Source organism: Nanorana parkeri, unplaced genomic scaffold (genome assembly GCF_000935625.1).
Source record: "Nanorana parkeri isolate BGI_ZX_2015 unplaced genomic scaffold, ASM93562v1 scaffold527, whole genome shotgun sequence".
Lineage (NCBI taxonomy): Eukaryota > Metazoa > Chordata > Amphibia > Anura > Dicroglossidae > Nanorana > Nanorana parkeri.
The window spans coordinates 348441-362857 of NW_017306795.1; the positions used below are offsets into that span (position 1 = coordinate 348441).

Below are 14417 nucleotides of genomic sequence, written 5' to 3' on the forward strand. Positions count from 1 at the left end.
AGATTGAAGACGTTCTCGAAGAGAGTGATACGCAGCCCTAAACTCATTCGCTGTCATGGAAGAGCTGTGTGAAATCTGAGCCTTTATCTGAAATTAATTTTACTCAGCTTGGTCAGATGTCAGGAGTGGGTCCAGATCAGATACTTCGAGAAACTGAATATCTATGGCAGTATCTCCCCAATTAACCAGGTGGCTTCAGCATTGGTGGATTTCAGGTAAGGCATCAGACTTCACAAAGCTCTACTGTGTAGGTTACTGAGCTGACAGCTGTTTGTCACTTAACTACGCCCATCTGTAAAAAGAAAGAGATGGTTCCAACAAACGTCTTTTAAGGCCTACATAGAGAAGGTATAGCATGGTTTAAAGACATGGTAATTTACCAATTAATCTCAATATATCCAGAATTGGCATCTACCATGCCATCACTTTCTTCTCACTGACTAGCTCTCCATATGGTGAATCAACAGATTCTGGCAGAAGAGCAAGATAGACCGGGGTCTCGGCACCTTCATCAGGAGACTTGGTGGCATTGGGACCAGCCATATCTGTCCTCACCCAGCCCGGGCAGCAGGCGTTAAGGATGATGCCCTCCCCTTTCCTAGTTTCTTTCAGCTGGCGTGCCTGGATCCTGGACAGCACGGTCACTCCTATTTTGGACACCCCATAAGCAGTGTTTGGCCAGCCTTTATCTTGATGGACTCCGTTCTTGGTGTCTTCCACAAATTTCTCCATAAGCTTCACCAGCTCCTCCTCAGTGATGGTGTCACTTCGGAATTTTTCCTGCAACGTGCGGCTGCACTGCGCCAGAGCCCTGGGGCTGACCATACTGGACACGTTTACCACTCGTCCTATCAGAAGAATATCAAAGAATTAGAGGGATGTTATAGGGTGTTAGAAGAGGAGACTTGCAGTAATTTGTGTATAAAAGAATCAGTCTATCCTTTTATTTTGTATGCAAGTATTTAAAAAAAAAGGAAAAAGAAATACAAAAGAATCATCTTTGTTTTGATTTGCTGATTTTTATTCCTTTCTGCACTATACTTCCATGCACAGGTTTCAGTTGTTACATTACACTGCATTATTTATAGGCATACTTTCAAAAGGTTATCAAAAACAGTCAGAAAAGATTAACACTTTGGGTTTTATGTATAAAAAATTTGCTTTGCTTTCCATCCAGCAAAACTGCCTATACATCCGTTGTATGCGAATTAAAACCAGACGTTGTGAGAATGGGACAAAATCCAATGTTCTCAGGGTATTTGCCTTCTGGTTGAATGTTCTTCAGATATTATGGGCAGTAGTAAAAATAAGTTCAATTATGCATTAAAGTGACATTGAAGGATAATCCCCTCCCCCATGCTGGTGTAAGGACTTACCTTACATCAGGGGTCTCAAACCTCCGGCCCTCCAGCTGTGGTGAAACTACAAATCCCATGATGCATCTCTCTTCGGGAGTCATGCCTGTGGCTGAGAGAATCTTGCAATGCCTCATGGGATTTGTAGTTCCACCACAGCTGGAGGGCCGGAGGTTTGCGACCCCTGCCTTAAATAATGCCTCTTGAGCCGATCATTTTCTTCTTTACTGTACTTTTCAAGAGTCCCTCCAGCGCTGGTGCCGGTCTCAGATCCAGCGCTGACTCCTCTCTCTTATCTGGCACTTCCTGTCCCACGGAGTCTGTGCGGGTGCACGCTGCTGCATTGACTTACCTTGTGTCTCCTAGCCGAAGATCTGAACTGCGCATGCGCCCGCCCCATGATCTTTTGCAGCCGCCCGAGAATCTTCAGATCTTCCGACAGGAGGGCGCGGCGGAGACACAGGTAAGTTTTAACCTTTTTGAAAAGTTGTTTTTTAAAAAAAAAATGTTTTTGCATATATCTACTGCTTGCTAGCAGTAGATTTATGCAAAAACACGGGTGGCTTTAATAACCCTTTAAATAAAAGAATGGGGAAAATGCCCCATTATGGCCACTAGATGGAGCTGGGGATCATAAGAAATAAATATATCTTAGAACAAGAAATACAAGGTAACACTTCTAGAGAACGCTGGAAGGAATTGGCATATAAATGTAACTTTGTAGTAGCAATGGTTACATTTATTGGGCAATTCCATCCATGACACACATGTCGCATTCCACAGGAACATGCATTGTGTTGACAGTTTATTGGGTCCGGTGTGTGGGCAGGCTCTTGGGAATCAAGACAGTAGCATTGTTTTATACAAAGGAAATCAATGTATACATGTGGAGTGAGATAGAGGAGGCGTAGGATAGGTGGAGTTCTGTAGTCCAACAGGCAGGGCAGCAGAGACTCTTTGATCAGCCCAAACAGGAAGTCAGGGGCTCACTGGATTTCTGGTAGACCAACAGATATGTTCTGTACTTGCAGCATTTTAAAGGAATAAAACATGAGGAAAGGTGCATGTATTGCAGAGTATAACATATGTTTTCTGTCTTATTAATTTGCCCCGACAAACAATCTATATAGCCCTCTTATCATTCCACAGACTTACCTTTGGGTTTAATAAGGGGGAGCAGCTCATGGCAGATGTCAAGAGTGGCAAAAAAGTTGGTTTTGAGGGTAACCTCAGCCTGGGTGGCGAATGGAGTCGTGTCAGCAACTGGAAAAAAAAATACAGATTTGTTAAATAAGCATTTTCAGGTTCGCTGTTCATGTTTTACCAATTACAGGTTAAATTGCAGACTGGCAGAATGTATAGATAAACTCCAGTTAGTAGAAAGAATTATATAGGAGTTGTAATAAGAAATAGTACAGACGTAGGAGCCGGCAGGTGGAAGCGCAGCGCGCAGGAAGGGACAAAGATTCTTCTAGACCAGTGGTTCTCAACCTGTGTAACCTCAGGCCCCACATTTGCCCTTGGTCATAAAGTCATGACCCAAGCAGCACCGCACTGTAACGCACGGCATTGCAGTACCGCGCATTTTGGTGCGGGTGATCGAACTGTGGGTGGGAGGTGCGTTTGGGGTGCCATTCAAAGGAATGGCAATGCAACACACTTCGCACACCAGAATGCGCGGTAGGTGCGATTTTGCCTGGTACTGTGCGATTAACGCAATGTACTAGTTTGAACGGGCCCTCAAAACAAAAACACTGACACACACAACCACAGACACAATCTGACATACTCAGACATTCTCACACACATGCACGCTTTTTTTTTTAAGATCCACCCAGTCTACCTATCTGATCGAGAACTGGATTGGATCCTCAGCCTGGGGCCCAGTGTGAGCTGCTGTGCTGTGATGAAGCTCCATTCACATGTGCATTGCTGGTACAGCTCCCTTGTGCACCCTGTAGAGGTTCCCGGAAGCCAGAATGTGACATCACTCCAGTCCAGGCACCTCTACAGGACATGTGGGGGGGTGAAAAAAACTTTTCTTTTTTCATTACATTCCTTATTTTAGACTCAGTGTCACGATCATTGGGTATCTGTACTTCTCTATACAATGCAGGCAGATCATGGCTGGTGGGAGGGGGTCAGCAGTGTGCTGTACATAGCTTCCTGGAAACATCACAGCGCACTGACTCAGTGTTCCTCTAAAGAACCCTCAGCTCTGATGCAAGTAGTGAGCTGGCTCTTGGGAGGAGTTATGCAAATATCAAAATGACTTGATGGGCGAATGTCAGTCTGGAGGAGGCATTTTATGACTGGATGAGGGGCGGATTATGGCATCATTGCCTCTCGTCCAATCAGAGAACACCTTGTTTTCATTGATAAAAATACTAGGTGTTCTCGGAATGGCTGTTCTGCAGAGCAAGCGACACCCTGTGCTTTCAGAGCTTAGCACAGTACAGGACCCGCAAGATTGTGGCTCGCTACTACAGTGCTTTACAGGATCCCCATGGGCCAGTCAGGTATAAAATATGTATACTTACATTTGGCCAAGATGGACAAGTGGATGTATGTATAAAAATGTATACCTGGAGCCAATCTCCAGGGAAAAAAAGAACTCCCCTTGCAGTGGGTTCACCCCTGCACTGCAAGGTTTAAATGCTCATTTGGGCCTAGGGAACCTGTATACAGAACATTTACTTACCTGTTCCCTGCTCCCTCAGCAGTGGGCGCTCTCCTCATTTCCCCTACACTCCAGCTTGAAGACTGACCTGCGGCATTCTCATATATAATGTAGAGTCATGAGCCCTGCATTGTACATGATGACGTCAGTGGGCCTCCGCCTACAAGAGTGGAGGAGGAAAGAGGCTGCGGGTGCTGGTCTAGCAGTTTGCAGGAAGGGGGGGGGGGATCAGGTAAGTAAATCTCCTTTACACAGGTACCCTAGATCTAACTGAGTATTTAACCCTTGCAGTGCGGAGCTAGACTCACTGCAAGGGGAATTTTGTTTGTTTTCCTGGAGACAGGCTTTAATTGCCCTTTACCTTTTTGATGTCTAATGAATATATTTCTTAGTAAATGACACATTTTCATGAGAAGATCGTATATTACATTAACTTCTCCGTCCTGGTGAACGCAGCCCATTGTATGTTCCCTTCCAGTCTAATTTGAACTCCATCTAGAAGTGCCATGTCATCCTGACTTATTTGCTGCACCGGAACCAGAAAATCTTCTTTCCTTGTGAAGTTTTTGGTTAGTCACGCTTCAATGAAATCATCTCATTTTATTTTAACACACACAGCCAAAAATCATTAGACGCGGTAGAAGATTTGCAGCTTTGGTGCTTTCATTCTCTAACTAGCCCATTCACACCACATCCAGATCATCTCCAGACCAGACCAGATTGTTCCCGGGCACAAAATGCATCCTAATGTATCCCTATGTTATTTCTGGCCTCTGTTCACACCAGCGCAGTCCGTTCCAGACCAGACGTCACCAGATCTGGTCCCGGAAAATGGTGTGAACCCGCCCTTAGGGCTAGTTCCCACCATCCTCAGTGCGTTCCGGCCCGATTGCGGCGGGAGGGGCCATGGGGGTGCATTGGAACTAGCCCCTAGAGAGTCAGTGAGCCCTTAGAGAGTCAGGAACGTGCACGCAAATGTAGCTGCCTGGCACCCTGTACAGCTATCAGCCTGTGGGTGGCGAGCCTGTCGGGGGTCGAATGATGATTTGCCAGGAGTCTCCCCCTATTAGATAGCGGCTCCCGGCTGCCCTGGAGAGAAACACTTTCTCCCGGAAAGGTTTACTCTGCTCGATCAAGCAGAGTAAACCTTTCCCTAGGATCGTTTTTTTTTTTTTCTGACATCGGGGGCCGTAAGTAAAAAAACCAAAACCCCGCCATAGGAATGCATAGCTAGATTCCTATTGGCTATTTCACTTTGCAATAACCAATAGCAAACTATCTATCTGCCAATCAGCAGAGGGAGACCTGAAGTTCTCCATCAGGTCCTCTTCTAGTGATCGACAGCAGCAGAGGGCGGGTGCAATAGCTAGTTTGCCATTGGCTATTGCAAAGTGAAATAGCCAATAGGAATCTAGCTATGCATTCCTATGGTGTTTTTTTTTGTTTGTTTTTATTCTGACGGGCGTACGGCAGTGGTTCTCAAGCTGTGGGTCGCTGTGTGATTTCTGCTGTGATAGGTGAGAGTCCTCCTCAGCCCTCTCCTAGCGCAGCAGTGTCAGTTCTCCCGCCACGGCGCCAGATGTTGCTGCAGCAGCCGCGTCATCCCTAAATTTTACCGTTGGGGGTCACCACAACTTGGCAAATGTTACCAAGGGGTCCCGGCCCTGGAAAGGTTGAGAGCCACAGCTGTACAGGGACAGAGCCACCTGATAATGGGACCCAGGAAAGGGGGCATTTGGAGACCAGGATCCAGGATCTGAAAGCAAGCCAATGCTTAAAAAGGAAAACTGACATGCAAAAAGGATACGTGCTGATGTCTGCAGCGCTATTTGATTTTTCTTTCCATAGGGTTTAATAACACTTTAAAGCCCAACTCTGACCATAATGCTGCAGATTTTTTAATTTGGCTCCGCCCACACAGCCATATCATCCATTCACAGATCCTTTGACAGTCCCATCAACCACTTGCGATAGAGAGACTTGTAATTCTCAATGGAATACATGTGTGGTGACGTCACCACGCTCGTGATCCATTCATTCTTCCTCCTGTCCCTGTTACTGAATGTCAGTACCTCAGTAAGGACACTGACGGAAGAAGAGTCCGCAGGAGTCAGAGCGTTGCACCCGCCATCCACTGATCACAGTTGTAATACTTTACTGGTTCAATGCAAACAAATAAGATATTCAATTTTTTTCTGATATAAAGATGTGTTTATTTATTTCTAAAAGGTGGAATTTCCCTTTAATTTAACTCTATGCACAACAGCGCAATGCCGACCTGCATTGTTGTGTGCTGCATTTTTTATGCAACACACTTGCATGATGTGATCAGGGCACATAGAGAACGCTTGTATTCTCAGTGTCCTTGCATTGATCTGCAATAATGCTGTTAGTGATCTCTTATGTTAAAGAAGGGCATATAGAGAAACGTACATTTGCAGTGGGGCTATCACGGCACTGCAAGGGTTAAGTGCTTGTTTTGTCTAGGGGGCTCAAATAAAGCTGCATTAGTCACTTGATCCCCGGTCCCCACGGCTCCTTCAGGGCTCCCAGACCGATCCCTGCAACCTCTTCTCCCCTGGACTCCGGCAGTCTAAGACCTTGGACGTCATCGCTTCTTCTGCAGGTCAATTGACAAAGCAAGCACTTAACCCTTGCAGTGCCGTGGTAACCCCACTGCATAGGTGCGTTTTTTTATATGCCCTTTTTGAATGTAAGAGATCATTAACTGCATGATTGCAGATCTATACAGGCTCAACGTACGGACACTGAGAAAACAAGCGTTCTCTATGTGCCTTGATCACATCATGCAAGTGCGTTGCATAAAAGATGCTGCACACACCAATGCAGGTCGGCACTTTGCATTGCACTGTTGTGCATAGGGTTAAATTAAAGGGAAACTCCAGAGCTGGGGATCAGATAAGTAAATCTGTTTTATTTACGTCCCCCAGACAAAACGAGCATTTAACCCTTGCAGTGCCGTGGTAGCCCCCCCCCCCGTGCAAAGGTGTTTTTTTTAATTTGCCCTGCATGTTGCATTATCCCCTCCATTGATATTCAGCCCCTGTGCACATGTTGTCAGACCCATGCAAAGCTCACCTTTGAATGCAATGCCGGCATTATTGATCAGCACATCCAGCCCTCCATACTTCTCCTTCAGGAAGTCCCGCAGAGCTCGGATGCTGTTCAGGTCATTGATGTCCAGCTGGTGGAATAGCGGGGACAATCCTTCCTTCTCCTTCAGTTCTCGCAAAGCTTCTTCTCCCAGCTGAGGGTTCCTGGCTGTCAGATAGAATCTCCCTTGAACTGCTTACACAATGACCTGACTATAGCCAAGCCTATTCCTTTATTGCTCCCTGTGACCACTGCTACTCGCACTCCAGACATGCTGAGAGTTCCTGTGTGCAGTCCTGCAGGTGATGGACAGTCTATGACACTGAGCTTCTGCTGATCTTGGAAGGGAAGCTCTAGGATTGCTCAGCTCCACCCAGCAGAACAAGTATGGACCCAACCAGACACTAGAGGGGTGTCTGCATCCTGCTGCTTCTGTCTCCCATTAGCACTTTGCTGCTGCCATCTAGTGGTCACAAAGAGAACTGCAACAAGTCATGGAGAGCACAAACTTCTGCAGGATGAAGATGGTTACTGGGCCTTTAACGTTTTTATTTTAATCGCGCAAATGTTACAACGCACATTTTAGGCCTTTACTTAAAACCCCCCAAAACATTATGAGGGACGATTCAGTGTAGCGTTTGTGACAGGTTTTTTTTCCGGTGTTAATGCTGTCCAGTTCTTAATAACGACACTTTTACATTATATCGCAATGTCTGCGACAAATTCATAAAGAAATAACATCATTTTAAAGTTACGAAAAATTATGGTAAATAAGACCAATGTTATTTTGGATTAAATTGTGGGTGGAGTGTCCCCTTACCACCAACCACACTGTTGGTTGCTAGCATGCTGGTGGCATCCCAGCATCCAATGACACTCAGCTGCACATGTCATTGGTTGCTAGGTGGCCAGCTTCCTAGCAACCAATGAGCCGCCGGATTCCTTTCTATTAGCCCCCCCAATGTTATCTTTGCACAGACTGCGCTCAATCAGCTTCTACCACCACCACGGTCTGACAGCTGTGAACCCTAAAAGCGTAACTGCAACCTCTTTACAGGCACGGAAGGTGCCATCCTGGCCTATTTGGATTTCAGTTGCCTTGGTGCTGCACATGTGATCAACTTTGGTGGCTGGAAAGTTTGGTCGAGAGCTGAAAAAAAGCACACTGACGACCTTGATAGTTGGCATGCCCTGACAGTAACAATTTTAGGAGCCATTAAATTGGTGGGTCTAGATCCACCTGAAGTGCTCAGAGCTGACCGTCTAGGGTTGCCACCCATCTGGTTTTCGCCCGAACAGTCTGGTTTTGGAGTCATGTGTCCGGGTGTCCAGCCAGTGGGCACCCTGACAAGACACTCTGAGCTGCGGGCAGCCTGTGCCTGTTTACAGATGCCCACAGCTAGGAGGAAGGTCCAGTTTCAGGCAGATGCGGCTGTCTGAGATCGCGCTTGCCGGGGACCTCGGCAGCCGCATCTGTCATTGCCTTCTCCTCCGACACCATGCTGCCTGCCTGTGGACCCCTGGTGAGATATCATAGTCCCGACAGCCCACCTGAGAGTCGCACAGCCCACCTGAGAGTTGCATAGCCCACCTGAGAGTCGCACAGCCCACCTGAGAGCCGCACAGCCCACCTGAGAGTCGCATAGCCCACCTGAGAGACACACAGCCCACCTGAGAGTCACACAGCCCACCTGAGAGCCGCACAGCCCACCTGAGAAGCACACAGCACACCTGAGAAGCGCACAGCCCACCTGAGAGTCCCATATCCCACCTGAGAGTCCCATATCGTACCTGAGAGGTATGCAGTTCACCTGAGAGGCGCACAGCCCATCTGAGAGTCTGCACAGGCCACCTGGAGACATCAGAGTGCCGATCCTGAACAACACAGAGTATGTAGCTTCATATTATTTTGTATTGCTGTAAAATGTATTGTTGTAGTTCTCTATAGCCGGTCTCCTTACTCCCTTCCCTGGCTGTCTCTTCTTGCTCTTTCTCCTGGCTGCCTCTCCTCGCTCTCTCCTCTATATTCTCCCCCCAAAAAATATTGCCTCGCGCGGCGCTAGAGTGTTCGGGTTTCACTTGAAGAAAAGGTGGCAACCCTATGACCGTCTGCGGGTTCAGACTACCCAGGGTTCGTCAGCGAATGAAAAATGACAGCTAAGAGGGGATTTCCGTCACATCAGGAAGGTATCCTCCTAATTCAGGGGTGGAGAACCTCCGGCCCCCCCAGCTGTGGTGAAACTTCAAATCCCATGATGCATCTGTCTCTGGGAGTCATGTGTGTGGCTGTGAGAACCTTGCAATGCCTCATGGAATTTGTAGTTTCACCACAGCTGGAGGGCTGGAGGTTGCCCAGCCCTGTACTAATTCATTCTGAGTCTACAGCACAGGATTTGAAGGTAAATCTTCCTAAAGAGACACAAATGAATAACAAACTGGCAGCAGTTTTAACCCTTACGTGCTCAATCCAAAGTGAAAAAATAAAGTTGGTTTTGGATAAGCTTTAACCTTTTCCCTGACTTCCATAGTGCAAGGGGTGATGTCAACATCCAAATATTGCAAAATGGAACTTGTACAGTTGTGTCTTTTTACTAGATTTTGCCCACTTGGCATTCCCTTGCCTAGGCACCACTGGCGTAAGGTAAGTATAGATACTTCTTCCACTCCCGATTTGAGATAGGGGGATGGTGCGGGTCCTTAATAAATAAGCAGACCTTGCAATTTAAAGGCAGGTTCTATTTTCACCAATCAGGTTTTCTGTATGAATCCCTCATGTAACTGGGGGCCTGGTGGTATAAGATAATTCCACTATAAACTCTTACAAGCAGCGTCTTCATATTTATAAATCCTGTAATAGTTGCATTATTCTGTCAGGACTGCTTCTTGAACAGTGGTGCAGAATACTGTACATAACACTAATAATAATAACAGCACATTTTTATCATTGTTATTATGTTTCTTGTTGCTCTTGCTCCATTGCCAGTCTATGGAAAGAAATCTCAGGAAAAATGGCTGCCCTCGGCACTGAGGACAATCTAAGTACAAGCAGGAGGAAGGCGGAGTTACTAGTGTCAGTGATGTCATGATTAATAACCAATGGATACCCGCCCTTAGAGCAGCAATCCGGAAGTGGAAATGTGTCTCCGACATGTGGGCTTCGCTCTCTGTTATGTATACAGTGAATGTGTATATATAAGGTAGCCGTGCTGTGGTTGTGTGACCGAGTATGTGTCCTCAGCACTCCACCATCAGAAGGGATATAGCCTGTCAGAAAGGTACACTATGCATTGGTGGTGGTTTTGCTTTTTTAATATATAAATAATAACTATTATGCACGTTGCCTATCAAACTTTGCACATAGCCTCTGCCATATACAAACATACATTACTTTTACTTGGAGAGACCCTGTTGCCAGACCATTCATTTCAAAACGAATCTTCCCATTATGTGCATTTAATATATTGTGTGCATATTGGAGAATTTTTCCAAATCAGCTATGTTGTCCTAGATTGTTCACTACCCCTGCCTTCTCCAAACTCTTCACCCTTTTGTAAATAACCCGGATAGAATTCTTGTCCCTTCCCCAAACTGTGATTGGACAGTGAAAGGAGAAGCAGCAGGCTGATTTGCACATCCGGCTGTCACTCTGCTCTCTCTTTCCACTTTATCTTGTCAAATATATTTATATAAAATCTGTTCTGCATTTTAGGCACGTCAGTGGTTCTTCTATGTGGCGTCCATACATCTACGCCGTAGACTCGATATGAAGCCAAATAAAGGACGCACAGGCCGATGGAGGAAACGGAAACACGTGGCGGTACCGGCAGGTACAATGGCAGGGCTCAGTTTTATTCCATAGAGTCATTGTAGCCAAAGATTTTATGGTGGCCAAAGATCACATGATGCATAAGGGTCATACGATCCATCACATGATGCATAAGGGTCATACGATCCATCACATGATGCATACGGGGCATACGATCCATCACATGATGTATAAGGAGAATATGATCCATCACAGAATATAGCTGACACCTGACTGGTCCTATGGACATCCCCATTCCCCACTATTGTTTGGTGCCCTATGACTTGTATATAATGAACTATGCATAGCATGTTGTTTCTTGCAGTGAATCAAAGCTGTGACATCCGATACGTTGAGCTGAGAAAGTGGCTCAAGGACAGGGGCTTCCATGATAGCCAGCTGAGGACGGCACATTTCCCAGGTAAGGTTATCAGTTGAAATCAAAAACAAATTCTTCAAATGGTTTAACTTGTTGTTGCAGCCTGACCATGAAATGAATGGACTCTGCAGGAAGCATGGGGTTGAAGTGAACCTGCACTTGTCTTATGGGGGGCAAAGCAAAATGTTCTCTTTAATGCTGCCCTCCCAAGCAGCACATACTCACCTTTTCCTCACCCCAACCACACCATTCAAACAACAATGTCCGGGCAATCATTCAATTGCAGGGATAGGTAACCTTGGCACTTTAGCTGTGGTGAAGCTGCAAATCTCATCATGTCTCTGCATCATGTCGTGGTAGATAAACGGCTGAAGAAACGTAGATCAACTGTCTGTTTTTACCACCCATTTAATCAAGGCCTTAAATGAGACTGGAGACAATGGGGAGATGGCCATATACAACTCTATTAGGGCTGACATAGCCCGCCGCAGCTGTCGTGCTCAGGTAAATTCAGCTATGTTGTCCTAGATTGGTCACTTCTCCCGCCTTCTGCAAACTTGCAAACTCTCCACCCTTTTGTGAATAACCCTGTAACTCTTTAAATCAAGGGTAGGCAACCTCGGCACTCCAGCTGTGGTGAAATATACAAATCCTATCATGCCTCTGGGAGTCATGCCTTTGGCTGTCAGAGTCTTGCAATGCCTCATGGGACTTGCAGTTCACACAACAGCTCTAGTGCCGAGTTTTCCTACCCCTGATATATTGTTTGGGGTGATCTCTCCCTGTAAAGCTTCTAAAATGTTGGCCGTTGTTTTTTTTTCCTTTTTAGATACGGGTAGAGGTCTGATGACAACAAGTCTTCTGCAGGTTTGTGGTTAATATAGTCAAACTATTTGGCAGATGTTTTATCTGTTTCTATTCTTTTTAAAAAAAATATAGCGTGCGCATTATGACCGGATTTATGTACACTGCCTTCCAAATTATTGACTTCAGGTGCGCAAAGCTCTATAAATACATGGCTTCAAGCAGAACTCCAGGAAATTTTTCTATTAACCCTTGCAGTGGGGCTACCCCATGCACTGCAAGGGTTAACTGCTCATTTGTGTCTAGGATAAAAAAACAAAAAAAGACAAAGATATACTCACCCAAAGCTCCGAACTGGCTTCTACTTAGAGCGGTCCCTGGAATGTGTCTCCCCCCTTCAGTCGAAGGTCCAGTAAATCATCACGTCTACACACTATGCATAGGTGTGAGGACGCTGAGGAACATTCCAATGTGCTGCAGAGGAGGGGACTGGCTGGAGGGACCACCATGGCAGCTGGCTGGCTCGGAGCTTTATGTGAGTATAACTTTGTTATTTTAACACACAGACACAAACCAGCACTTAACCCTTGCAGTGCGGGGGTAGCCCCACTGCAGGGGTTAATAAACAAAAACCAAAACCCAGCAGTTCTTCTTTAATGAATTTTGTGTGGGGGACTCGAAAAGCCTGTACAGAGCCCTAACCTTAACTCTAGTGAACACCGTTGGTATGAATTTTGGAGTCATCTTTAGTACCTGAGGTTACAAATGCTCTTTTGGTAGAATGGGCCCATATTCCTACAAACACACTCCAAGATCTAATGGAAAGCATTCCAAGAAGAGTTAAGGCTGCAATGGGGTGAACAACTTCATATTAATGACCACGATTTTGGAATGAGATGTAGAGCTATTAGGAATGAGTCTGATTCCTCTATGATCCTCAAACAACCATTTTTATTTGGTAAGCTTTGAAGACTGAAGTTTAGATGGCTTATAAAATCTCACCCGGTCTGTTTGTTTCTTCTCAGCCGGGAGATATGATAATTTCCTTACCAGAGTCCTGTCTCCTCACCACGGACACGGTCCTGAAAAGCTACCTTGGTGATCATATAAGAAGGTTGGTATTATAATGGCTATCTGCGGTGTATTTTAGTTTCACTAAAAACGTAACATTTTAGTATATATGTGCAGTTCATTACATGTTATGTACAATATCTTTAGAAATCCTGGGGGTAAGGGGCAGGTGGTAATACCAATTACTAGGGATGCACCGATATATCGGCCGCCTAAATATATATTGGCCGAAAGTGCCATTTTCCTGCCGATACATCGGCGCATCCCAGGTTTCTTTCCTCCCCGCTGAGCACTGCTCTGTGTCCCAGCGGGGAAGAGAGAAGGTGATAGCCAGCCGAGTGCTGAGGGAGGAGAGAAGGTGACAGCCGGCCGAACGCTGAGGGAGGAGAGCGCTGTGAGCGTCCAGCGTCTGAGCGTCCGGTGTCTCTCCTCCCACACCGCTCAGCCTCCTATCACAGTCCGGCAGAGTGGTGTGGGGGGCGGAGACAGCCCGCGCTGTCACAGGAGGCTGAGCTCTCCTCCCTGCTCTGCTCACTCAGCCTCCTGTGACAGCTGTCAGAGAGAAGAGCGGGTACAAACACTCAGTGATCAGTCATCGCTGAGTGTTTGTAGATAATTGAGGACATGGTATGTGTACTGTAATTTTTTTAAAGTTTATAAAAAAGAAATAAAAATAAAATGTTTAATAAAATGTGAAAAAATTAAAATAAAGACATTTTCGGTTTCGGCCTGACAATTTTTTTATTTCGGTTTCGTTTCGTAAATTTCTATTTCGGTGCACCTCTACCAATTACCCTTAATTTGTGTAAAGGAAAACTTACACTTTTATTTCCATCATATGCCCCATACACTTTCATGAAACGCTTTACTGCAAGAGTCTAATAACTTCTAAAGAACCTCTTTAGCTTTTCCCATTTGAAATATCAGGGCTCACGCGGGGCCGGATTCACCATTAGGCAGAGTAGGCACTTGTCCCCCATAGAGGGGCGCCGTGCAGGTACCTACTCATAATTCCCGGTGTTGTGTCAAGATACAACATTCTGCACAAAATGCACCCTTCTGCTCCAGGACCAGTGGCACGTACAGGAACCACCGGCTTCTGCAAACGCAGGAGAAGGACCCCGGGACTGTGCAAGGCTGCCCTGTAAAATGCCTGTCTGACAGAAAAGGAATGTATTGTGTATATGTACAGTGTGTGTGTGTATGTAT

General features: G+C 45.9%; 2 protein-coding genes across 2 annotated transcripts in view; one reads left to right on the top strand and one right to left on the bottom strand.

The window, feature by feature from the left end:
- Nucleotides 1-411: 411 nt before the first annotated feature.
- Nucleotides 412-7551, bottom strand: LOC108791096 (carbonyl reductase [NADPH] 1-like). The gene is given in 4 exon segments (XM_018561479.1): nucleotides 412-848; nucleotides 2511-2618; nucleotides 7135-7329; nucleotides 7332-7551. Coding segments are annotated over 4 exon segments (831 nt in total). The 5' UTR covers nucleotides 7423-7551.
- Nucleotides 7552-10864: 3313 nt separating this feature from the next.
- The window catches only part of SETD4 (SET domain containing 4), an 11744-nt gene continuing 8191 nt past the window's right edge, over nucleotides 10865-14417 (top strand). Inside the window, exons 1-4 of the mRNA XM_018561489.1 lie at nucleotides 10865-10976; nucleotides 11280-11375; nucleotides 12163-12200; nucleotides 13163-13251. Coding sequence (XP_018416991.1) covers nucleotides 10913-10976; nucleotides 11280-11375; nucleotides 12163-12200; nucleotides 13163-13251 — 287 coding nt within the window. The 5' untranslated portion in view covers nucleotides 10865-10912. The remainder of the gene's footprint in view (nucleotides 10977-11279; nucleotides 11376-12162; nucleotides 12201-13162; nucleotides 13252-14417) is intronic.